Source organism: Carcharodon carcharias, chromosome 21 (genome assembly GCF_017639515.1).
Source record: "Carcharodon carcharias isolate sCarCar2 chromosome 21, sCarCar2.pri, whole genome shotgun sequence".
In the NCBI taxonomy this organism is placed as follows: Eukaryota; Metazoa; Chordata; class Chondrichthyes; order Lamniformes; family Lamnidae; genus Carcharodon; species Carcharodon carcharias.
The window spans coordinates 48,122,416-48,149,123 of NC_054487.1; the positions used below are offsets into that span (position 1 = coordinate 48,122,416).

General features: G+C 38.4%; 2 protein-coding genes across 6 annotated transcripts in view; one reads left to right on the forward strand and one right to left on the reverse strand.

Moving 5' to 3' along the window:
- Positions 1–10,694, forward strand: part of borcs5 (BLOC-1 related complex subunit 5) — a 94,090-nt gene extending 83,396 nt beyond the window's left edge. For all 3 annotated transcript variants that reach the window (XM_041215911.1, XM_041215910.1, XM_041215909.1), the window contains one exon: positions 8,890–10,694. In XM_041215911.1, the coding sequence (XP_041071845.1) occupies positions 8,890–9,120 (231 nt within the window). In that variant the 3' untranslated portion in view covers positions 9,121–10,694. The remainder of the gene's footprint in view (positions 1–8,889) is intronic.
- A 1,166-nt stretch (positions 10,695–11,860) lies between these two features.
- Positions 11,861–26,708, reverse strand: part of dusp16 (dual specificity phosphatase 16) — a 105,828-nt gene continuing 90,980 nt past the window's right edge. For all 3 annotated transcript variants that reach the window (XM_041215907.1, XM_041215906.1, XM_041215908.1), the window contains 4 exons: positions 24,410–24,573; positions 23,886–24,045; positions 22,754–22,877; positions 11,861–13,981 (listed from right to left, as the gene is read on the reverse strand). In XM_041215907.1, coding sequence (XP_041071841.1) covers positions 12,772–13,981; positions 22,754–22,877; positions 23,886–24,045; positions 24,410–24,573 — 1,658 coding nt within the window. In that variant the 3' untranslated portion in view covers positions 11,861–12,771. The remainder of the gene's footprint in view (positions 13,982–22,753; positions 22,878–23,885; positions 24,046–24,409; positions 24,574–26,708) is intronic.

Genomic DNA, 26,708 nt, shown 5'->3' on the forward strand with positions numbered 1-26,708 from the left:
TCCCTATCCGCAACTTGACTGCATTACTCATTTTGGAAAGTATGTTCGTCGACAAATGGGAGATTTAAATCATACTTCATTTCACTCTATATTTTCCTATTTTAATATCTTTATATTTCAATTTTGAATCTTTATTAATCAGTCTGCTTTGTAGTGCAGTTTTTGATTTATTTGACTTTATGTTGATTATTGCTGAATACTACATTTTCTTTTGTCCTTTTAATTATTAGGTAATTTTTTTTTGTTTTGAAAATTACATCCTACAGAATTTTTTATTGAAGTAATTTCACACATTCTAATCAAACCTACGAGCTTTGGAAACTTTCAGATGATTTTTAATATAGTAATTTGTATTTTATATAAAATTTCATTTTGTAGTTTATGAATTTGAAAGGGGGAGAATTTCCATCCTGTTTTGGCATCATTTCATTGCATAATCAGGGCATGTATTTTTGGGGGGCTGGAGAATGCATTGGATACTATTTACATTGATTTTCTTCTCCAGAACTGATTCTCCACCGCCACCCCCCCCCCCCCCCCACCACCTCAAAACTTCCTGGGCTTATTTGCCCATCTTGTGAATTCCCCATCAAGCCCTGGATATTCATTCTGATTTAAATTTGTAATAATGAGGGCCAGTGGTAGTGCAACTCTTGAGTTTCCCGCTTTTGCACTCGCAAGCTACTCAGGGTAATTTAGACTAAGAATTCTAATTAATAACGGGCAGCATAAGGTGATGGTTAGTGTTGCTTAATTAGTCCTTCTCAGTACAGTTTGCGTTGAACATTATCCTTCAATACAAAACTGCCCAAAATTTGGTTTTAAATTGGCAGTCTTCATTGGAGAGTTGGTCTTTTTATATTCATTAGTGGGATGTGGACATCGCTGGCTAGGCCAGTATTTATTGCCCACCCTTAATTGCCCTTGAGAAGGTGATGGTGAGCTACCTTCTTGAGCCACTGCAGTCCATGTGGTGTAGGTACATCCACAGTGCTGTTAGGGAGGGAGTTCAAGCATTTCGACCCAGTGACTTTGGCAGTTAGTACATGAAAAATAAGTGTCTCACTAGTCCAAAAGATGCTTTTCTGATGTTACCACTTTATTATGAATGAATTGAACAAAATGAAGGAGCCTGAACTTGTGTCAAACTTGTATGTCAGGACCCAGTAGTGCTTGATGAGTGCATTTCTACTAACAATATTTACTTGGCTACCAACAAAATTCACTCTTGCACCCTTTCCCCCAAAAACTACTTAGTTCTTTCCAGAGGTGATTATTGACTGATTTTTGACTGATTTGAATTGCATTTATAGTCCTTGGTTTCTTAAACCTTCAGAAGAAAACTGAAGATGTAAACCGTAAAACCATTTTGTTGTTTTTCAATATTATATGAAGAGCCTGGCAATCAGAATAAATTAAAAGGTAATTTTGTGAGGTTTGCTGAAGTTATGAGCATATTGCAAACCTGCATGAGTGACAGAAAAATGAAACTGTGTAGATATTTTGACAGTAACACAGATGAAACCCACAGCGTTCTATCAATTTGATTAAATCCCAGCTTCAATTTAAGCATGTCTACATTGCTGAGGAATTGTAATGAGAAGAAATAAATGCCATTTCTGACATGTCAGAGATTTTAAAACTTTTAAAAATGGGACATATTTAATAAATGTTTGTGGTTTATTGGACCAAACCAAAGTATTGAGCTTTATTTTCACATTTGTGTGATGTTTCTGGGCAACTAGAGATAAAAAGCCATGCATTTTGAAAGATACAAATAGGAGTGATCTTGATGATGCCAATTGAATTTTCAAAGGTTATTCATTCATCAGTTGGAATAATAATTAGCCAGAATCCAACCAGCTGCAACTCAGAAGGGATGTGTGTGGGAATTCAAATCTGCATTTAAACGTGCATTCCAAGCAGCAAAATGAGTTAAGAAATTTGCCTATGTTCAGTTTCCCAAGTGCTGGTTCCTACCTCCCACTCCTGCACCCAAACTCCTTTGCAGGTTCCAGAATATATGTTCGGGTTTATTTTGTGTGTTATGGAGATACATACCGGTTTAAATGCTGTAAATGTTATTTTATCGGTGAAATCTGTTACTAAGTACTTAAGAACTTTTTTCTAACATCTGGCCCTTTCACTGCCCCTGCCACCCCCCTACTCCCCACGTCTTGCCCCTGCCACCCTTAAACCCCTAAAAATCCTCTAACTTTCCATAAGTTTAGTGGCCTTCTGTCCCTGCAGAAGTTAGCAGAGGTTAGCTAACTTAGCAGAGGTCACATACTGAACCTGGGACAGCATGTGGTTCAGCTGTGATGGCTGCCAGCATCTCGTTAGAAAAGTATTGGAGAACAGTTAGTAGCTGTAAAGCTATAAACCCAATGAGAACCACCACCTTTGGGTCAAAAGGAGAGAAAATATATTTTTTAAAGTGCTTAAGTCCTTGGATTCACAGATTTGCACAACACTGCTGATCGATGCCACTTGTTAAACCACTTCCACCATTCAAAGAACAACAGGGGAATTCTTGACTGTCCTGGCCAACATTTATCCCTCAACCACTGCCACCAAAAAAATTAGCTCATTGCTGCTTGTGGGGTCTTCTTCAGCACAAATTGCTGCATTTTCTTACAATGTAACAGTAACCACATGGCTCCATTACCAGCAGCTTTTATTTCATTGTTGCCATTTTTCAGCTCTTGCAGCTTACTGGAATGCTGTGCAGAAAGCCATGTCAAGGAGTCATTTAGGGAAACTCAATTGAGAAACAGCTTTGTTTGAAGATTGGTAGAAGAGCTGAGTTTCACAGATAATGAAATGATAGCATAATGGAGGTTTTGGAATCGGAACATGACTGAGCGTCACAAATAACTGCTTGCTTCTCTGATTCAGCAATCTCCCTGACCTCCCATCATCTCAGTTAACAGTGAAACTTAGCTGCTCTTCACTCATCCAAACAGAATTGATAAAATGTGTTCGTTTTTCAGTTACCAGTAAAGCAGCCAAGTCTTGTAGCTGACTGAAATCCAGATTACGGGGCAGTGGGGAGGGTGGTGGTGGTTTGGAGGGGGGAATTTATATAATAAATGGTTTACTTATCGTTCACTTTTTTCAACCAGTTATTCCACCTGACTTTTAATAGACATGGGGAAAAAATTGACCTCCATTGAGCTTTTTTTTTGCCAAAATATTTGGGTTGCAGTTTTCCATGCTCGATTCCCCTGGACGTGTGCCAGCTGCCGAATTGGAAGTCACTGGCTATCAAATGTTCATGATGCCCACCAGAAAAGGGCTTTGGATGTGCAAATCAGGGTCCTTTGTATTTGTTTTAGGAGCCTGAAAAACGAACACATTTTATCAATTCTGTTTGGTTAAGTGAAGAGCAGCTAAGTTTCACAGTTAACTGAGATGATGGTAGTATGATGGTAGTTCAGGGAGATTGCTGAATCAGAGAAGCAAGCAGTTATTTATGACGCCCAATTCTTCCAAATCCACAGCACCCTAACTGGTAGTACTTCCAGCAGCTGCTAGAAGTTGCTCACAAAAACTTATTTGTACTTGCATCTCTGTGGAGATGGGAGGTGCTGGAGCCCCCCGGCAGCACAAAAATGCTGTGCCCCATGTCAGCCCGAGCTGTTTACTTCCCAACACCGGACATTGCTGCTGCTGTTTTAAAGTTAGCTGGCAGAATTTCAGACTGCAACCACAAATCAGCGGTTTCGTAAAGAATTTTAGGGTCCAATTTCGCGTCATCGTTGGGCCAACGTCTTTGAATGCTCATCAGCAGACATTACATTAACTGGTTCATGCTAGTTTCTGGCATTCCGTGTATTTTCTCTTCTGATATTTGTTTTAGGAAAAAACGTTGAAGAAACATTGAACGAAGATGGCCAAACTCTTAAGCAAGGAAATTATAACATTCTAAGATAAGTGGCAAACAAAAGACTAGACTCAAAACCATAAAATCACATGTTGACAAGCTGGTGGAAAACAGGTCAGACTTTAGCATACTTAAGAAAAGTTCAAGAAAGCCTTACGCTTAAATTGAAAATTTGGGAATTTACTGAGATTGTCACTACATTGAAACCTAATTTTCAAGTGATTGAATGTGTTGCAAGGTTCAAGGCTGTAGAGGATAATTTGGGAGTTCCACCACATATGATTTATGCAATGTGCAGGAGCAATTAGCAATAGCTGAAAAGGAGTTGAACAAGATGTTGGAGTCCAATGCTTGTTGAAACATAAAATAAATAATATTCACCAAAAAGGCCAAGTAAAAGAATCGTGCAAATATGCCAAGAAAAGCTGTCAAAAATTTGGGGAGTGTGATTCAGGGAAAATAAATCCTGTTCCTCGATCCTTGAAATATTTATAAACCTGCCACAGTCTGTTTCCAGTCCTACTCTTCTGACTTTTTTAAGTTCAGGATTGGTCAGAATTAATTACCTTCCTGAAATGCTGGAAGTGCTAAGTGTTACAGGGCAAGCCCCTTCTCAAGGAGCTCCACATTAACCATTAGATACAATGTAATCTGTTACCATAAATTAGATGACATTCCTGTAATTCTGTTTAACGTACATATTCTACTTCATTGTTATCACAACAGATTAGATAAGAAATACATGCAATCAGTATTTAGAAATTTTTTGAGAAAGAACTCAGAAGTTGAAGTTTCTATTATCCACTATTGAGCAGAGGCAATTTCAATTTTTTTGTAATTACAGTGCCAGATTCTAAATAAGTCACACTTAATATAGAGATGAGATTTACTATCTATTATTTTATTAAAAATATTGCATCTGCACAACTTTGCATAATACCTACTTCCTGCAGTCTGAAATTTTTGCCATCGCATGTGTTGGTTGGCTCAAAATAGCTAACAGGAATTAGAACTGAAGAGGTCTTGAATGTGTGAATCAAAAATGAGAAAATGCCTGAAAAGCTGTCAATAAGAAGCTACTAAGGTCCTATATGAAGACAACAATCCTGAGCGACCAGTTAAGAAAGGATTAGACATGGATCTGGGTGGTGATATGACATTCAAGGACTTTGGCAAGGTATGGGAGGTTGGAAATGGGGCAAATAGTTTGCAGAAACAAATCGGTCAAGGGTGGGTTTTTTGATGATGGCAGGTTTGAAAGGGTGGTAGCAAAGGAGCTTAATCATTTACAGCATCATCCAACATTGAAGCCAGCAAGCGAACTTGCGTGGTCAGCAATTTAGTAGGAATAGAGTCCTGAGACTAGGAGGTTGGTCTCATTGACAAGAGGGTGTGAGGGGGGGATGGGAGATGCACATTGAGGGCCGGGGTAGGGGATTCTTGGGGGAAATTTGACTTAGTGGGTTAAGGGAAAAGATTGATACAGCAGAGGCAACTGAACAGATGGTCTCAATCTTTGCTATAAAGAAGGTTATAAGTTCCTTACCTCTCCATCTTCACTTCCAAGTGTAAGGGGGTTTAAGAAGACTCAACAGCACAATTTCAGGCTCACTATCAGTAATCTGCCAAATAATGTTTATTTACTAGTAAATATCATCTTAGCTTGTGTAAACATATTTGTCAGAGCACCTTGAATCATTAACTTTATTGTGTGATTCTGCAATGGAAATTAAAATTATGAAATGATTTTGCTATTAAGGTCAAAAATGGCACTTTCAGTAATAGCTGCAGTAACTAGGTCTAGGCAGTCAATTCTTGGATTATAGTTACCTACAAAATACATGACTAGCTTTTTCAACTGTCAAGAATTCAAGTAATCATTCACATGATTTGCAAAAATTAGCTCGTTTATACCTGATCCTTTGTAGATCTCACGTAAATACACGACAATTGTTTCGATGTTAGGAAAATTGAGTACATAAATTTCAAATCTCCTCTGAGGACTGAAGGAAAAGAAACTCATTAATCAAATAATTGTTTCATAAACATTGCATCACACCCATATTAACTAAGTGGGTGACAAGCTAACCGTTTATCTGGTTTAGTGTTGAAATAACACACATTCAGACTGAAAACATATAAAAGAGATCTTGTGATTAAAAAGCACATTGCTTTGGTAACAGTATTAGAAACCCCAACAATACTTGATGCAAAGCTATTGAACAATGTGGTTACTACAGCAACTGGTATCCATAAACTGATTTCATGATTCTGTAAGTATGACCCCTTTGCCCTAGTTTCCCAGTAGTAAGCAATAGCTGGGTATTCCTTCAAATAGAATGTGTAAAGTACTGCACTGATCATTGCTGTATACTGGCATTGCATTTTGTCTGTTGCTGACATGTAGTCAAACTTTATTTGTCACATTGTATTTTTGCTGATTGGCATCTCTGGAATTTTATTTTTCTCAGTTTTGAAAAATAATTGGCTGGGCATATTAGGTGTTTTGAGGGACAGCACAGGAACAGGTCATTTGACCCAAAAGACCTGTGCTGGTGTTTATGCTCCACATGAGCTTCCTTCGACTTTAATTCATCTCACTTTTTCAGCACATCCATCAATTCTTTTCTCCCTCATGTACTTAGCTAGCATTCCCTTAAATACATTTAAGATATTCAACCTGAAGCTCCATGTGGTATAAAAACAGAAAATGCTGGAAATACTCAGCAAGTTGGACAGTATCTATGGAGAAAGAAACATTGTTAACATTTCAGGTCAATGAACTTTTGTCAGGACTAGAAAAGAGATGGAGATATAACAAGTTTTAAGCAAGTACAGAGTGGAGAGGAGAAATAACAAAAGACAAAGTTTGTGATCGGGTGGAAGATAGGAGAGATTAAATGGCTAAAGGGGATGATGGCAGGGAGAAAAATGAAATGGTAATGGAGCAAGGAAAGAAAAAAATGAGTCAGGAAGGGGTGTAAATAATAATAGCAGAATCATCACCAAACAGCTACTGTCTGAAAAAAAAGAGGCAGAGGTTACGATCTGAAATTGTTGAACCTCACTATTGATTTCAGAAGGCTATAAATCTACCATCTGGCAGAGAGTTCAGAACATACACTTGTATATTATAGCAGTGCATTGTTGCAATGCAATGCCATAAGTCTCTCATTGCTCACGGACAAAAAAAATTATGAACCTGAGAGTACAAGATTTGACAAAGCAAGAGCATTTGTTTAGCAGCATACCATGTCCGGGCAGGATGTATTGTTGTTTTCAATACTGCGGAACAATTAATTTATCTGCCTCTCTCTTATATAACATACATAAGAAAACAAGTACTTCAGTTAATAGGTTGAAAGTAGTTAATGGAGGTTGTTTACGTCAGCATCTGTTCTCCAGAACATTCAGTACATTCCTATATGACTTATGCTGTTCATGTAAACAAGAACCTAAGTTTAGAAATAAACTGTAACGGGCTTAGAGACTGGAACATGACATTGTATCAAGTTATGTTGGCACACTTTCAAGCTAACTCCTGTGTACACTGTGTTTGCATTAAAGCAGTGTTTATTTGGCAAAAAAAGTTGTTTCTTTTAGTCCTTAATACAGTAATTAAATTCAGGCAATGGCACCTAATTTTAAATCCATAGTCATGTCTGCATTTACACCTTATTCTGTTCCAGTTTTATGAATAAATTAGATTTTAACGTAAATTGTTACCAAGTTTTCCAGGTCCAGATGGCCTTTAGTCTGCTGATTAAACATAAATGCTGCAGTCAATGTGAGGTTTAAGGATAGAATGGTACAGGTGATCTCTTGAATAACATAGCAAGTCCCAGGTATAGTAAACAATGGAGAATTTCAGTAACCAGGGTTTCGGCTCATAAAATTGTGGGTGGATCCCTTTGTCCTATTATTGGTGACTGTGCCAACAGCTGTCTAGACCCTGAACTGACATTCCATTTTCTTCCTTTAATTCCCGGCCCAAAACATACCTCTTGACCAAGCCCACCTCCTTTTGTCTGTATAATATTTCATCTGATTTTAGTTCTGTGAAGTGCATTTGGATGTTTCATATATATTAAAGGCGCTATATAAATGCAAGTTGTAGTTGATTTGTGGGGAAAAGAAATGTAGGACCAACTAATTGTATGATAAGTGCTCGTTACAGATCAGTGTTATCATTTAACACTATAATTCCTATTAGTACACCACCTAGTGGTGTGACAGGTAAATGTTGACATTTTAAATTTGAGATTCCGACTTAAGTGTTTACATAGGAGGCATCAGTGATGTAGATCTACACAAGATTTTTTTAAAATTACTATTAAGAGAGTGTCAGAAAGTCATATATAATATAAAATGATGGGAAAGATTAATCGGTATGAGACCTGTGCTCTGTGAGGTTAGATGCTTTTAAGATATCCTCTAACGCAACATGTATAAACTGGCTCAAATTGCTTATGAATAAACCTTTCTTTTGCTGGGGAACAGCTGTTTGTGGAGAATTTAGTTTCCAAACCAATAAGCCATTTTGCAGCTTGCATTTACATAGTATTTTTAATGTTAGTTAATTCCACCCTAATGGAAATAGATTTGATTGTTCTGCCAATAGACTTCTTTTCAGAGTAGGTCATTGCAGGTGTAAGGGAAATCTGAAGACAGTTTGCTGGAATATAAAAGTTTCAAATTCCAAGCAGATAACCTTGGCAATTGCTTCAATTTATACGCTAGTTTTGCAAAAAAAAGAGAAATTTTCTTAAGCTGAGCTTTGTTGCAGTACATTAGGTAGGTGGTTTCATGTTTTGGACTTCATTCCTGAAACTGAGGTATAACATGATAAATTGGCGTTTTTAGACAAGTTTACATGCTTTTTGACTCAGTTTGTGTAAAATTTGTTTATTTAACAACAAGACTTTAAACAGCTTCTCTCCTTGCAAGTGCAGTTTCTAACAGTTATCCACTTTGATAATTACAGTATTTTTGTTCTGTTATAGATGGATCTCTCCGTTGTTGCCTTATACAGTGTTATGCAAGAGCGACAGAAGAGATACGCCAAGTATGCCGAGCAAATACAGAAAGTTAATGAGATGTCTGCTATACTCCGCCGCATACAGATGGGCATAGATCAAACTATTCCATTAATGGAGAAACTTAATAGCTTATTGCCAGAGAATGAAAGACTTGAACCTTTCAGCATGAGAGCTGACAAAGATATAAAGTACTAGTAGACTAACAGAGCCAAATCTCTACCCTCCTCACTCCACTAGATTTGTGTACAGTCACCACCACCCAATCTACAGTTTGGATGTTAAATCAGTGAAGGGTCCAGGCATTTCTGGATATATTCAGCATTAATTGTAATGTGCTCCTCTGCCTCACTTCCAAATGTTCTGGACTGCAAAAGTAAAACTTAGCTCCAATGTACCAGTTATTGGCTGATGCCACTGTGAACATTGTCATCCATTATTGGTTGGCTGGAATGTTGTTCGTTAAAGGAGAGAGAGTACTGAAATCACTTGGAGAGATTTGAGGACAAAGATCTGCACCAATTTGCACTACCACAAATTGCAGTAGTCATTCCTAGATTTTGAATTAATGCATGCAGAAAGGACAAAGCATTAATACTTTGACTTGGAGCCTTCACCACTTACCTAATTAAACATGCTTATTGGTATCCTGCAGCATAATTACATGGCTTATACATGCCTTGTGTATCTGTTTGATGCATCTCGAGACAACTTGTTTTATTTAGTAATTTTTTTGTTGTTATTTGTAAAGATATCATTGTGCTTGGGTAAAGTGTATTCATTTGCTATTGAATACCTCAGGAACTTGAATGCGTAAATAATTAGCAATTGTCCACAAAGTAATTAGCCATAGGCTGCAAGGTATCAAGCAGGTAGTTCAAATATGTGGTGACTACTAACAGAGCTTATCAAGTTTGATCATTGGGCTCTGCTTTAGGAGAACATTTAGAATGATTTGCTCTAATTTGTAATGAATAAGGATTAACATAATTTACTGGTCTGAAAAGCAGTCTAACTGTACTGAAACTTGAGTCCTGGAACTCAGTGTAAATAAACGAACATAGAAATAAGGAAAGAACGTACAGTGCATCAGTGTAGTAATGTTAGTGGGAAAAATGGAGGCAAGAGGGGAAAAAAGTATTTTGCCTTTTCAGTACCTTTTTAAAAATGTCATTTTTACAGAAGTAAATTCAATCTCAAGATGTTATTTAAATGCCTAAAACTAATATTTATCATAGTTTAGTATGGAGCTTTCACGAATGCTTGAATATAGTTGTAAATGCAGTTATTTTTATAATAAGTAAAGATGTATGGAAGCTGTACAGAATAGTAAACAATATTTGGTTATATTGCATGTAGCTAAGCATTTACACTTGAACTTAATATCTAAATCAACTCTACTAGTTTCTCTAGTTCTATGATCAGCAACAAAGAACACAAATTGGACAATTTGTTCTCCTGTTGGAGACAGATAGAAATATCATATTCAAAAATAATTTCTTTCACAGGTTAAGATTTTTCAGCTCAGAACTGTGAAAATAAACAATTATGGGGATACAAACCTTCAATGCTGGCATTAGGTTGCATTATTGCTACACAAGTCTAAAGAGCTAATCTAGAAATTAAAATTCAAAAAACAAATGGGAAAAAAGCAATTACTGTATAAAGTGCAAAAAAAAAGTTCCTAATGAGCATTACAGTAGTTCCAGGAATACCTTGCATTTCAGTGTTGAAACTTTAAAATAAATTTACTGGTACCTTGTTGGATTTCATTCAGCTTGCATGATCCATGATCTTACCTTCAGATATTATAGGTTTGACTAGTTGAACATACAAGAGGGAAATTGCTCCCCGGCTTCCTAAAATTTACTACTTCTTGCATTGTTGGGTCTTCTGTGTCTTCATTGGCTTTGATAGTTCATGTTCTATGATTGTGTTCATGTAGATGTATTTTATTCATTTCTATGTGCAGTGCATTTTTTTATATCCTCAAATTTTAAAAAACACAAGCTGCTGCAAGTTTTCTCCCCAGTGTACTTAATCCAATCAAAAGTGCCAACCTAAGTCTCTTTTACATTTTTTCTTAAACTTAAGGGATGATGAAACCAATTATAACAATTTAGTCACAACTTGGATTAGCTAACAATTCATTGCATACAAGGAGCAAAACCTCACTTAGATAAACTGACTGTCTCATGCTGCTGTAGTATGTTTTTTAGTTAAGAGTCTGGCAAATTGTGACCTGCGAACAGCAAACTGAGAAAATAGTTAATTTCAATGACGATTTGACATCTTTATGAAACTAGTTTGGAAAATTAAGCCAAAGTGTTATTCTCAGTATAACTTTAAGAAACTTGTTATACCAATTCTAATCACAGTTACCCCCTCAGGATTTAACTAGACAGTTCATTGATTTTAAAGTAAATTTACGGCACCTTGAAATATGCTATATTAGTAACTGATTACATTTATAGAATCCCCAAGTATGTTCAAAAAAATGAAAACTTGATACGTGAAATAGATGCAGACAATACTGGAAATGTACAGCTGGTCAGTCAGCATCTGACGGGAGAAAAAGCAGGTTTTGACATTTTGGGTGTTTATCCTTCTGACCTGTGTACTTCCAGTATTGTCTATTTTCATTTGAAAATGGTTTAATGGGATTCTTTAGCTTTGATTTCAGCACATCCCTATGGCAGTACAACAAAATGGAGGCCTTTTATTACCCTGAAAGGTAGGAAATGGTAATTTTTAAGTCACTTTCAGGTCTCCTTGGAAACATAGCAAAACATGAAAATACTCAGGTCAGGTAGTATCTGTAGAGAGAATATTTCCAGCATTTTCTGCATCCATAGTCGTTGGAGCACAAGGTTTGATTTACTTTCTGGCATTATAGCAGAGCATCAACTTGACACACTATTTAAACTACACTTGTATGTAACAGGTACCATCTCAGATTTTATTTAAAAATGTGCTTATCATTTCACCTCAAGATGAAGAACTTTTTGTCAGTTATCCATTGACAACGCTTCATACATTACACATTTGAACAAAATAGCTTCATGTGCAGACACGTTGTACCATCCTGAACAAGTTCCCAGCACATCTCCACCAGAGGACTCCCACAAACATTCTAACCTGCATCTCATGCACTCTGCATACAATTCACTTATCTGTTTTATTTATACCTCTGCTTGTTTTTGATTCAGTCTTATTATTATATGGCCACAAGTAAATGTACACACAGATGTTTTCTCAGTGCTAATTTAGCAGTCCACATTAGCAATTTAAATTCAAACCTAGCCAAAAACTGGAAATCTCATCTGTATCAAGTAAGACCTGAGATTTGATTTGCTGAATACTACATACAGTATAAGCTTTAAAATTCTGAGGTATTTGCTCTAAGCAGCACTGGCACATTACCTATCCATAAATTCAAATCAAGATAGTTACACCATTTATTTACAGATGCAAAGACATTTGCATCAGATAAGCTAAGATTACACCAGATATCCAGATTCTGCCAGCTTGTCTGGAATTTAAAAGAAATCTCCATGGAACTTGGCTCAGTCTTCAGAGGCAAAGTGCATTATTGGACAATTACATAATGCTAACTGGATTTTTCCAATGCATACAGAAAGCCTGACAATTATGCAAAATTGCATTGATTAGATAAGATATTTGTATGTTGAATTAATTGATTGAACAGTCATCATCTGTAGCACTTGAGCAACAATATTCTAGATTATTGAAGTCCCTGGCTGAAGTTATGAAGTGCAGTTTTGCAGAAACTGTCTACATGTGAATCATAACTTGACTGAATCACCAGAGTCTGTATTTTAGCATTCTTCAGGAAACTTCAATGATCTCCATGCTGCCAGAAAAGCTGGACTGACTTCCAATTTTTCCCAGGTCCTCCCGGGACCTGCTTTCATTCATGCCTTCTTCAAATTCCATTTGACAGCTGCGGCGTTTGTATTGTTTTTCATATGGGCTTTCCTCATGCCAGCTGCGCCTGGAATCTCGGCGGTCACAGTGCTTCTCACGCCGACGCACCGTCCCTGACTGGTCACAGCCTGATGGTAGTTGACTGCAGCTAAATGCTGAGTAGGCTGTGGCACCACCAAACAGAGTGGAACTTGACAAAAACTGGGGAGATTGGCCTGCCAACGCTTCTGTTGCAAAGTACCAGGTATTGGCTAATGATGCAGTTGAAGTTTGAGGTGAGAGTATATCTGAATGCCATCCTTTGAGCCCCATTCCTGCTGCAGATGTTGCTAAATGCTGTTGGCTACTAGAAAGACCTAGGAGGAAGTTTGTTCTGTAGTTATCCTCCATGCTACCACTTCTGTGCAGGGGGTACAGGAGTGTTCTAGGCATTGTGTTTGTGCTTGACGCTGTTTGTGCTGAAGGAATAGCTGCACTTTTTGGTGTTCCTTGTTCCCATATGGTTTGTGGCTGTTTCGTGTTTACTTCCACCACAATAGGTGTAGTGTGTTCTGAAAGCTGTTCCACTTCTTTCTGAGCTGATGAGAAGAAACAGAACCGGCTCGATTCACCTGCATTTGATTCCTTCAAAGGATCACAACTATCTTCCGCAGAAGCAGCAATTGGTGCAGAATTAGCACCTCCACTAGCACTTATAGGATACGATACAGACTTAATGTCTAATGAAAATGAACGTTTTAACCGGTTGTTGTCCTCTAGTCTGTCCAAGGACAGACTAAGTCCATTGATTCCTTGAGCCAGAAAATGTTCTTCTTCCAGAGTGGAAACAGTGGATTCCATAAGTGCAGATAAAGGTGTAATAGGTGCAGTAGGGTTCTGATCCATAGTCTCTGAGGTAGTGGATATAAAAGCTTGGTTTTCTGTTACGGTATCAAAATAGCCACTATCCTGGGTCATCCTCTGTTCCCCAGGTCGCTCTAACTGCAGGAATTTTAGTTTGGTAATGGTTCCTGTTTGTCCAGTCTGAGTCTTCAACTTTTTCTCAAAATCCAGCAACTGGCCAAGAAAGTTAAAGTTGGGTGAAATGGTTGGTCTCTTCTCCTTTACAAATCTTAAAAACAAAAGCAAATTTAATTTCCTCAAATGAGATGGATTACCACAAGTAAGTAAATTCCAGAAAACATTTGTTTCAAAAATAGGCTTACCTGTGTTTATTTGATGCAACATAACTAAATTGGTAATTAAACCAGCAAAATTTAAAGAGCATTTTTGTGATTAACTGTGTAAGGAGTATTAATCCTTCCCCACTATTGATAGCCACCATAAAGGAGGATTCTTCATCTATGATGAAGATAACACTTCAATGTAGCTTGGGCAAACAGGAGAGTATGGGAGTAGCTTGATGGGTTTTTACCCCACAACCCCAGTTGATACTCAGAACAAAAACTAAATGCTCAACTGTGCTATTTTAATGCTTAGAGTAGCCATTGAGCTGCAGTTGCCAATGGTAGGAATAATTGTTGCTGCCAGGCAAATGCCAGGGGGATTTATAAAATTTGGGGGGGGGGGATGATGCCCATCACCCACCAGCTTCCATGACAACGCTTCTAATAGCGTGGTATATCTGGCATAAATTAAAACATTTGCCCGCAATATCCTTGCTCCTAGATTCACTAATATATGGCACTGGAAGTAACCCAGAGATGATTATTAGCTTTTGAGGTCCTGTCCTTTCATTTTCTTACAGGTGAAACTCTGAAGTTTCAGAGTTCAGGAGCTTGAAGGACCTCAATCTTTTTCCTATTATGTTATTGGTTCCAACTTGGCCCACAACTTCTGTCTGTTCCCCTTTTCAATGCAGAGTGCCTTGCACTCATTTATTTGGCTGTTTGTAAGATTGTAGCCCAGTTATCAGTTAATGAGTTCATCCTCATCCCTCTAGAACACTTCTCCATATGTTGTTTCTTTTAAATATTCTAAAATTTCTACATGACAAAAAACTTCATGTCTTAGATTCAAATCAGGAGCTTACTACTATCCCAAATATACAGCAGCTAATAATTGTGTTCTGTATCACTTCATGAGATTATGCAATCTAATTAAACAGCAGTGCTTTAATCACACTTTTCAGGGACAGACTAATTGAATTTAGTACAAAAAAAGCAGTTAGACAAAGTGTGCACAATTGATAATTCCTCTACAACTGTAATACAATATGGTGTCCTGGAGAAGTGGTGCAGGGTAGAGTCCTTCAGGTATCGGGACCAGTTCCGGGACTAAAGTCTTTGTAAGGAGGTTTACTAATTTTGTTTTAAGGGATAGATGGTATAAATTTAAATTAAAGAAAGCAAAAATAAGATGCACATTTAATAATTCTCAAACTGTAGTGTAATATGTTGCTCAATGTTCATACATGTTAAGCTGTGCAAACTTTTCCAAAATATTCATATTAGTTCTCACTTGGATCTTGAACATATTGTTAAGGCACTGTGTATTTCTCATGTCGCTGATCTAATTATTTACAAAAACAATTCTACAGAATTTCCATTAACTACAAAGTCAACATTTACAGCTTCTCTAAACTCTGGACTTCTCCACTCTTTTTCCCAACAGACACTGGGGGAGGTGGGTGGGAGGGAGGGGAAGAGGATGATGGAGTTCTTCTATGCATCATTATTATTTCTGAAATAGGTTTACACTTTACAGGGAGGAACATTCCTTCTTATAATTAAGGTTTTTTTTTTACAGATCAGGATGAATAGTACAAAAAAAATCTTAAAATGCTTTTATGAAAATGTCCCCTTGTTTTCTAAGGATGCTGACACCCCAACTAGAAAACCAGTACAGTACTGCAGTATTTTTGGTACTAAATTAGCTTACTCAAATCCCATGAACACAAGCTGTGAATTTTAATTGAATGCATCTGAATATTATGAAAACTGATGTCTGTTGAAAAATGAACTGATTCACTTCAAGGGAGGGAATTTGCCAGTCTTACCTGGTCCGGCCTGCACTGACTCTACTCCCAAAATGAGTAGTTAACTGTTAATAGGAGTTTAGGAACAGGAGTAGGCCATTTAGCCGCACAAGCCTGTTCTGCACTGAATGAGATGACGGTTAACCTGTGACCTTATTCCATATACCCACCTTTACCCCATATTCCCTTGATTAACAGATATCTATCAAGCTCAAATTTAAAATTAGCATTTGGTTCAGCATTGACTGCCATTTTCAAGAGTTCCAAATTTCTACAACACTTTGTATTTAGAGGTGTTTCCGAACGTCACTCCTGAAAGGCCTGGCTCTAACTTAGGCTAAGCCCCCTAGTTCTCGATTCCTCAACCAGCAGGCATAGTTCCTCTCTCTATCCTAAAAGTTTGAGATGATACCTTAAAAATTTAATCAAATCATCCCTTAATCTTCCAAATTCCAGGGATACAAGAGCTATCATTCTACTAAATTTAAACTACATTCCCTCTGGGACCAGTCTATCCTTCCTAAGATGTGATGCCCAGAATTGAACACAGTACTTCCTGGTGTGGTCTAACCAAGGCTCTTTTTCATATAGCAGCAGCAAAATTTTCTAACCCCTTGTATTCTGGCTCTCTAGATTTAAAGGCCAGCTCCTATTAGTTTTTTTGTACCTGATCGTAATATTTTGATTTGTGAACATTTGGGCCTCCGTGACTTCTCATCTTTTCACCATTTAGAAGGTACCCTGTTCTATCTATTTTATGTCCAACATGGATTACCTCACATTTGTCTACATTGAAATTAACATACAAAGAATTGCAAAAGATTAAATGTAATTTTATGATTCTATCTACACAGCTTACAATGCTGCTATTGACTTGTCATCAGCAAACTTTGATATGTGGCTCTCTATCCCAAGACCTAAATAGTGACGAGTTCAGGCCTCAACACAGATTCCTGTGAGATGATACCACTCACTTCCTGCCAACTAAGTGTACCTACCTATTATCTTTTTTCTATCTACTGCAATTGAGCCAACCTAATCTGGTTAATAATTTGTCCTCAATTCCATGAACTTCAACTTTAGCTAACAGTCTCTTAATTGAAATCTCTCTCATAAATGGCTTCTGGAAGTCCATATAAATACCATCCATAAACTTTCCCCTGCCCACTACTTCAGTCACCTTTTCAAAAAAAAATTCAAATTGTTCAGGTATGCAAATATGCAGGTTGCACCCTTTAAGGGGGAGGCAGTGGCAATGTCACTGGGCTAGTAATCTAGAGGCTCAGATTAATTATCTGGGGACAAGGGCTTAAATCCTACATGGCAGCTGGTGGAATTTAAATTCAATCCATAAATCTGGTATATAAAACTAGTCTAACGGTGACCACGAAACCATTGTTGATTATCATAAAAGCTCATCTGGTTCACTAATGCCATTTAGGGAAAGAAATCTGCATTCCTTACCTGATCTGGCCTACACGTGATTCCAGATCGACAGAAATGTGGTTGACACTTAACTGCCTTTTGAAGCGGCCTAGCAAGCCGCTCGGCTATATCAAACTGTTACCATGACAAACCACCAGCATCAACCTGGGTACCAGGAACGACAATGGCAAATCCAGCCTTGTCGACACTGCAATGTCCTCCTTACTAACATCTGGGGGCTTCTGCCAAAATTTGGAGAGCTGTCCCACATGCTAGTCAAGCAACATAGTCATACTCAGAATCATACCTTACAGACAATGTCCCAGACACCACCTCACCGACTGCCACCACTTCAGGTGGGTCTGTCCAGTGTGGTATACTGTCCAGAGGGAATTTCTCTGAGAGTCCTCAGCTCTGGACCCCATGATGTCTCATGGCATCAGGTCAAACATGGGCAAGGAAACCTCTTGTCCATTCCCCCCTCAGCTGATGAAGCAGTACTTCCTCCATGTTGGACTGGAAGCTCCACTTGGAGGAAGCGCTGAGGGTGGCAAGGGCACAGAATATACTCTGGGTGGGGACTTCAATATCTATGGCTCAGTAGAACCTTGAGCAGGCTGAGTCCCAATGGACATAGCTACTAGATTGGGTTTTTGGCAGGTAGTGACAGAACCAACAAGAGGGAAAAGCCTACCCTACCTCATCCCCACCAATCTTATCTGTTGCAGATTCATCTGTCCATGACAGTATTGGTAGGAATGACTACCGCACAGTCTTTGTGGAGACAAAGACCTGTCTTTACATTGAGGATACCCTCCATCATATTGTGTGGCAGTACACCATGCTAAATAAGATAGATTTCGAACAGATCTAGCAACTCAAGACTGGGCATCCACGAGGTACTGTGGGCCATCAGCATAATTTCACTCTACCACAATCTGTAACCTCACAGTTCAGCATATCCCCCAATCTACCATTACTATCAAGCCAGGGGATCAACACTGGTTCAATGAAAAGTGCATGAGAGCATGTCAGGAGCAGCACCACACATATCTAAAATGAGGTATCAGCCTGGTAAAGCTACAACGCAGGACTACTTTCATGTGATAGCTAGAGCTAAGCGATCCATCTACAAGGCAAAAGTCAGGGGTGTGATGAAATACTCTCCACTTGCCTGGATGAATACAGCTCCCACAATACTTAAGCTCGACACCATCCAGGACAAAGCAACCCACTTGACTGACACCCCATCAACCACCTTCAACATTAACTCCGTCCATTACTGATGACAGTAGCAGCAGTATGTACCATCTACAAGATGCACTGCAGCAGCTCACCAAGGCTCCTTCAACAGCACCTTCCAAACCTGCAACCTCTACTACCTAGAAGGACAAGTGCAACAGATGCATGGGAACACCACCAGCTGCAAGTTGCCTTCCAAGCCACACACCATCCTAACTTGGAAATATATCGCCATTCCTTCACTGTCGCTGGGTCAAAATCCTGGAACTCCCTTCCTAACAGCACTGTAGTGTACCTACAGCACTTGGACTGCAGCAGTTCCAGGCAGCAGCCCACCACCATCTTCTCAAGGGCAATAAATGCTGGCCTTGCCAGTGCAGCCCACATCCCATGAACAAATTTTAAAAAAACTCCAATGCGGCTGTCTGATCGGCTGAAATTTTTCATGCTGTTCAAACATTCTATCCTTAATTCCTAACTCAGAAAATTACTAACCAGACTATATTCCCTGGTTTCCCCTCTCACCTTTCTAAAATAACAGCGTGACATGCAATTTTACAATCTGAAGGAACAGTTCCTGAATTGAGAACACTGGAAGATCACAGAGCATCTGCAATGTTCTCACCTACTTCCTTGAAAACCCGGATTTGGAAACCATTTGGTCCTGGAGATTGGTCACTCTTTAATTGTATTGTTTTCTTCATTACTGAAAATTTGCTTGTACCAACTTTGCTTAATCTCTGTTCCTGATTTAATACACTTTCCTTGGGTTGTCCAGCATGCTAGCCTCTGGCTCCATATGTCTGCTATTTCCTTATTTTTATTTATAATATCACTAGTTAGTTTTTAAGGGCTTTCACTGTTCTTCTTCACCCTCTTTTTCCTAATATAACTGTAGATGTTTTTGTTTTCATTTCAGTATTCCTTGCAAGTTTTTTTTCATGTGCCGTTTTTGTAGCTCTATCTGTTTTGTCACCCTTTGCTATTCTTTTTATCTCTTTAATTCTTGTATGCATTTTCTTTTAGTTTCGTGTTGTTCCTTCTTTAGTCATCCATGGCTTTTTTTTTGACATGCTCTTTCTCTTTTGGGATATAAAATTGTTCCAAATCACATTAAATTGTTTTTTGAACAGCCCCGTCATGAACGCTGAGCTTTACAGGATGGTTATGTTTTAAAATGTTGCCTTTAAAATGAAGGTGAAACAGAACTTTCTGAAAAGAGGGATGATGAAGTCTTGCTAAACATCTCAGTTCTGAGAAATGTCTACGTGATCCGGTTGCCATGGACAGAGAAACTTGAACTGAAACTCACTGAACTGTTGGATGCCATTTTTAACACCATTTCACAGAAAAAGGATGCTTCTGTGAGCAGGCAGCTGGACTATTTTGTGCTCGTGACCAAGCAGGATGCTGGTGACTGTTCATTTTCTGTTCAGAAGATTTAAGGAACAGAGACTTGCCAAGGTGTGCCTTGCTGAGGTAACTGTGTCCAGAAAAACTCAGGCCAAGTGGAACAATTGTCAAAGGACTCTGGAAGTTTCGACCTGGTGTGGTAGGGAGGTGAACCTAATGGAGAGCTGGGAGTGACTCTTCCTGTAATGATACATATCTGCCAGAAGAAAGGCATCGCGTAGAAATGTTTTGGAAGACATATTTGGTCACTTTAGTTAGTTAATGTAAAAGTACCTTTTCTTTAGTTCACTGTATTAGTAACTTGTTAAGTAACATTTGAGCTATGTTGATTTCTGTAACTGTAAAAGTCTTGAAACATGAAATCTCGTCCTTTAGTTCTTTCAGTCAGGCACTGGGAAATTAATCTTTTAGAAGTTATCAATCTTTACAGAAATTGTAACATCCCCATGTCATTTTTACCCATTAACAGATTTGCCTAATTCACTGTGGACAGTCTCTACGTCATCCTGTTGAAACCAGCCTTACCTAAATCTAGAATCTTAGGAGTCATTTTGCGTTCCCTCCTTTTGAAAAACATTGAACTCAATCTTATTAAAGTCACTACTCGATAAACATTCACGCAGAATTAGACTCAAAGAAATCTGGTTCATTGCTCATTATTAAATCTAATATGGCCTGTCCCTTTGTTGGTTCTAGAACATATAGGGAAAATCTATCTTGAGTATCTTCCTGTTACGAGCTTATCTGCTGATCCTAAATTCCCCATGAAAACCGCTTTGCCTTCACATGCTTGTCTAACCTCTGCATTAATAGATTCTAGCATTTCAGTTACTACCAAGGACTTATACACAATTCCCATTCCAGTTGTAAATTCTTTCCTGTTTGTTTATTCTACTGTAAAGTCTCCACCACCAGATTGCTTTATCTTTTAGTCTTTCCCTGACCTGTAGCGCCGGATACAATTTCTGATTATTACTCTAATCTCTTTTTTTTTAATTTGTTTTCACAACTATTAATTATACTAACTTTTCCACCTGAACCCACTCTCCCATTTATTAGTTCACTGACTTTATGATTGCCCTCTTTATTCTGTCCGTTAGGACCCTTGTTCCAGCCAATACAGGCGGAGCCTTGCCTAAACGTACAATCCTTTCCTGTGCCTGTACTGATTTGAGTGTCCCATGAAATGAAACCCTTCTTTCTGACACCACTCTGTCAGCCACATTTTACTTCCCTGACCTGTTTATCCTTATGTCAATTTGCACATGGCTCAGCTAATAATCCAAAGATTATTGTCCTTGAAGTCTTAAAAAAAAAGCTCCTAGCATTCTGAAAAATGATGTTTTTCTACTCTTTCCTATGTAAAAGGTCCCAACATGGACCACAACAACTGGATCCTCGCTTTCCCTCTCCAATATCCTTTTTTTCAAGCCAGTTCGGGATGTCCCTTACCCTGGCGCCAGGCAGGCAACAAACAATGTAGGTCTCTCAATCCCCCAATTATCAAATCCCCTACAACTGCCACATTACACTTCCCCTCCTCCCTTTGGAAAGCTTCCTCCTCTAAAGCTGTTATGGTCAGCATTCTGTCTGTCCTTCTGACAGCCTGCACCCTTTTCCTCACAGGTAGCAAGTACATTGCACATTGGATAGGATCACTTTTATGGATCCTTGTTTTATTTTATCCCACCTGGGTTCCCCTTATTCTGTACACTAATTGGTCACACCAACCCCTTATTCACCTTCACCATGGTCTACAGCAAACCGTACAAATACTCCTCCCCTCTTACTTGTTGGAGTGTCTTCAACTTGCATTGGAGCTCAATAACACTGAGCCGGAGAGACTCCAGCCAGAGACATCTACTGCAGGCATGTTCACTTGTGGAAAAACTCACTGTCCATAATCTCCCATGTACTACAGTCCGGACACACAGCTCATTCTGCCAGTTGATTGGTTTTATAAGTTGCCTCACAAGCGATTCAGCTGTAAAACAGTTGCTGTGGAACAAAACCATAAAAGTAGTACCTGATGGACACAAGGGCAATTACCCAGGCATCAGGTCAGGACAAGGTTCTCATAATCCCAGCTCTATTGACCCTGCAAAGTTCCCCTCTTACATCTGGGGACTGTCTCTAAATTTGGAGTCTACTATAATAGTATTTATAGAATCATATTTATCAGCCAAAATCCCAGACCCCTCCATCATCTGCCCTGAAAATGCCTCGTCTCAAGACCACATGGACATCCCCATCCTCCTATTATAAATGTCAGATTCTAACTAATTCAGTTTTCTCCGCAACAATAAAAAAAAAGCTAATTTGCACAAGACACAGAATAGACTATGTGCCCTGAAATCATCCTGGCTGCAGTGTGGAAGACCTGCACACCAGAACTAGCCACACCCTTAGCCATGTTATTCCATTACACGTACAGCACTGGTAGCTAATCGAGCAAAGTTGATGAGTATGACCGACCACAAAAAGGGCACATCTAACCTAACCAATTATTGACCTATGAGGTTTTTCCTAATTAATAGCGAAGTAAATCAGCAACATCAAGGCAATGCCATCATATCTCACTTAACAATGGCTAGATCACTAATGCTTAATTGGTCATTCATACCAGCCACAAACCATATTACCGCCATCTCAAACTTTTTTTTTTAAAGATTAGGTTATGGTTTGATAATATGTTTTGTTTAAGTAGTTAATAACTTCATACCTTTAATTTGTTACTATCTCTACATTCTGCTGCTTTAACTCACCTTAAGAGTCAGTGACAAAATCTCTGCAAAAACTACTAACTGATAACATAATACTTCTTACCTATAAGCTTCATCTAGTGACATATCCATTCTCTTCATTATATAAGCTATGGCAATGGTGGCAGAACGGGAAATTCCAGCCAAGCAGTGCACCAACACGCAGCCATTTGATGCCTTTGCTTTCTCTAGAAATAAAATGAAGGAACTTTAAGCAATTTTTTTTTTAAACTGAAATTACGACCTACAATATTACAACACTGACTCTTAACCAGAAGTTTAGATTTCACTGTTATAAATGTTATATTTTATTCATTTTTCCCTGAGTCCCTTCACCCCATTGCCTAGTTGCTAGGTGATGCTCTGGCACATATCTAGGTGCTACCTCAAACTTGCATTATTGATTGACTCATTAATTTGACCTTCCCACAAGCTATCTTTGCGAATCTCATGTTTTATCAAGGGACTGAAAGAAAACTCAACAGCATGCTGCTAGGTTAACCAAAGAATGGATTTGATGTCATCAATCCCGATATATATGGGTTGGTCTGTTCTCCGCTTTCACTGAGGAGAGCTGAAATTTAGCTTTGAGAAAACAAATTGATTGCTCACATCAAGCAGGCACTGAATAAATCACAAAAATTCCATTAAATAGCTGGCAGTGTTTGGAAAATTTGTAAATTAGAATTTTTATATTGGTTGATGTAAAGAACTCTTTGGTTAAGTACTAAAATACAAAAGAAAATTAAACTTATCCACAAAATGAATAGGTGATAAAGCATTTATCAACAGGTAGTACATTTGCTTCCTCTATTTGAGTGGTAACAATTATTTCGATCCATCGCACTCCATGAATATTTACGCCAACCAACGTTACACAACCAGTTTTAAGTAAAGCTTTGTTTGATGCTGTACATAAAAAATCAAAACAACATCAGAGATTTTACAGTTTCTATGCTAATGGCATAACGTAAAGCTGTCAGATGGAAGACACAATGTTCAACCATGAGGGAGGGGAGAGGTCATAACAGGGCCACGCACCCCAAGCTTCTCTCACACGACCATCTCCTGGCTGACTAAAGAACAACAATTGCAGTCCAAGTTTCAGAAAAGTCGCAACAAGAAAGCATTAACAAAATTATCTCTTAAAAATCTTAACAAATTATTTCAAAATCAAGAATAAAGCCCCTACTGACCTATAAATTCTACCGACTTGTCAAGCCAAGGCAAGATCTTCTCACAAAAGCTGTCATTGACTGGAACTCGTAGGAAGTGACTCTCTGGGATAAAGTCAGGTTTTGGGCATGTGTTACTTGCATTGAGGACATAGCCAATATCAATCTGTTGCATTAGCTCCTATATTTGAAATAAAACAGAAGGCATGTAAATACAATGGAATGCTAATCAGTGCAGTTAAAATGGTAGCACTGTCTCAAACTTGAGCTTCACTGTCACGACCCTACCATATAATTGTAATATACAAAGTTGGCTATAGAAACACTCTGTGCCCAATTTTAACTATGAACTTGTGTGGGTTTTGAATGAATTAAAGTCTCGCCACATTTATTTCTTGTTTATTTTCAGTGATATTATTAATGCTACAAATACCTAAAGCAAGCAGAAAAACACATTAATAGAAAAATCTAAGTCAATTTACTACAGTGGGTGGGGTGGTGTGCAAAGTCAAAGGTTTATGCACACTGGCAGCTACATTCCTTACCTTGTCCAACACATCTCGTTGGCAACCAAGATAAAGATGAGGAAGAATGCGAGTAGGGCCAGTGTTGGTTACAGGTAAGCATGGCTGTGAAATGCTTGTTGGCACTAGAGTAGATTTTCCTTCACAGAGACCTGAGAAGCTAGATGAAAATGTAGCAAATCCACCTAAAGAAAACATCAAAAACAGACAAACGATCAGAGAACAAGTGAAAACCTTATCAGTTTATTGTTCTGTGTTAAAGATCACCATTTTAGGAGTCTTTGTTATCTTCTAGGTTCAGACTTAGTCCTTGATTTATACCTCCTCCACATAGATTCCTGGCTACCACTGCAAGTCATAACAGTTGAAACTGATGACTCACTGAGCACAAACCATTCTGTGGCACAATGAACTGAGATAAAACAAATGCACAATCACACGGTCCCAGTTTTTAAAATGATGATTATGTACAATTGTCTGAAAAGAAAATAACGATTTGCATTTATATAGCAATTTTCATGACCATCAGACATCTCAAAGCGTTTTATAGCAAATGAAGTACTTTTGAAACATAGTCACTGTCCTATAGTGAAGACTTGCTGTCAGTCAGATCTAGTGGATGTGTTGAATGTTATTTCACATTTTTTTCAGTCATTGCTTGAAAGACAAATCACATTGTGTAAATGTTAGTGACGATTCTAACCCACCTAACTATTAGATTAGAGTTTATAGGTCAACAAAATGAACAATTTAACCTTACTACGCCTTTCCTGTTATGATATTCCTGCCTGCCATTTTAACTGTTCATTTAATTTAGGCCAGTGCCTCCTTAATGCACCCTGCAGTGATTTTAACTGCCCAATCCACTGAATAAAACCTAATGGGATTGCTATCAAGCACTGCCTGCCTGACTGATTGGAGAGACTTACTGAAAGCATTATTTAAAGGGGCACTCAGATCATAGGAATCTGTGTGCTGTTGTGTTTCGTAGATTTCCAATAGGTTTTTGAGCTTAAAGATTGTTTTTATGTCACCATCTGCCTTATTCATCCTGATGAAATCCCAGCTCATCACAGCTGCTATTTTTGCTTCATCATTTCTGGATGGAGGAAGAGAAAACTCATATCCAAGGAGAGGAGCTATTGGCACATTAGAAGGTAGCAGGTGAGAAAGGTTGCTGGAATATGGCTATACCCAACCCACATGGTCAATTTAACATTATTTTTCTGGATATTGAGAAGCAGTACCACAGCAGGCTGCAGTACACTGGATAGGCTGCCGTTGATGTATGCAGCCTTCTACAACATAGCCTGTTTTTTGCTGACATGGACCATATCGTCCCACTGGCTGTCCAAGTCAATGGCGGCCTTAACTTTATTGACACAGGTCCTTCTCTGCATCTGCAATGTACACCATGTGAAGGCACAAAGCCCTATTTGCTAGGCCCAACCAATGCATAACCTTTCTCCGGACGGTATTATTCAAAATGAAAGTGGCCCGGGATTTGAAAGATTGGCTGATTTCCCTTGTACTCAGGTTCTTATATAGAGTGCACACACGAAGCCACCAAGACTCCAGGCGACCAGCTGACAGTTTTCGTCAATAGGAAAGGCCTTCACTCAATTATGGCCAGTCAATGTGATTACTGCAGAAGGATCATAGAAGTCTGCATCTGTTTCACAGGCAGCTATCATAATCCCTTCATCCCCTGCGACATTCATCAATCCCACACCCCCCTTTATAATTCCATCCTTTCCATCATCTAACAAATGTACGTAGGAAATCGAGCACTATGCACAGCAGGTACAAATAAAAGATACCTTGGGTTATTGAACAGCACAATACACTGATACATAAGAAGCCTTGTGAGAGCTGGAACTTGATTTAATAACTTCACACATTAAGTAAAATTAAAAGAAGCATTTAGTTTTTAAAAAGGAAGTGTTTATTCTTGTTCTGTTGGCGTTTACTCAGAAACTTGGAGCTAATTGCAGATAACAAATTTCCTACTAGAACATAAATGTTCTCTTGTTGAACTTTCATACTTTCTGTAATGAACAGAGAAAACCAAATCCATCAGATGCATGAAAAAACACAGTTCCATTCATTGTGGAGCACCAAACTTGAAACTTTTTCAATCACTGCCCTGAAAGTAGGCAGAGATATGTTATTACACATTTTTGCCCATTGAATTCTGAACTTCAAACTTGCTTTATAGACTGTTGAAGAGATCAGTAATACAGAGTTTTGCATTGGCTCAGATCTATGTACAATCGCCCACCCTATGCAAAAATGCACATTATTTTAGTAGTACAGTATT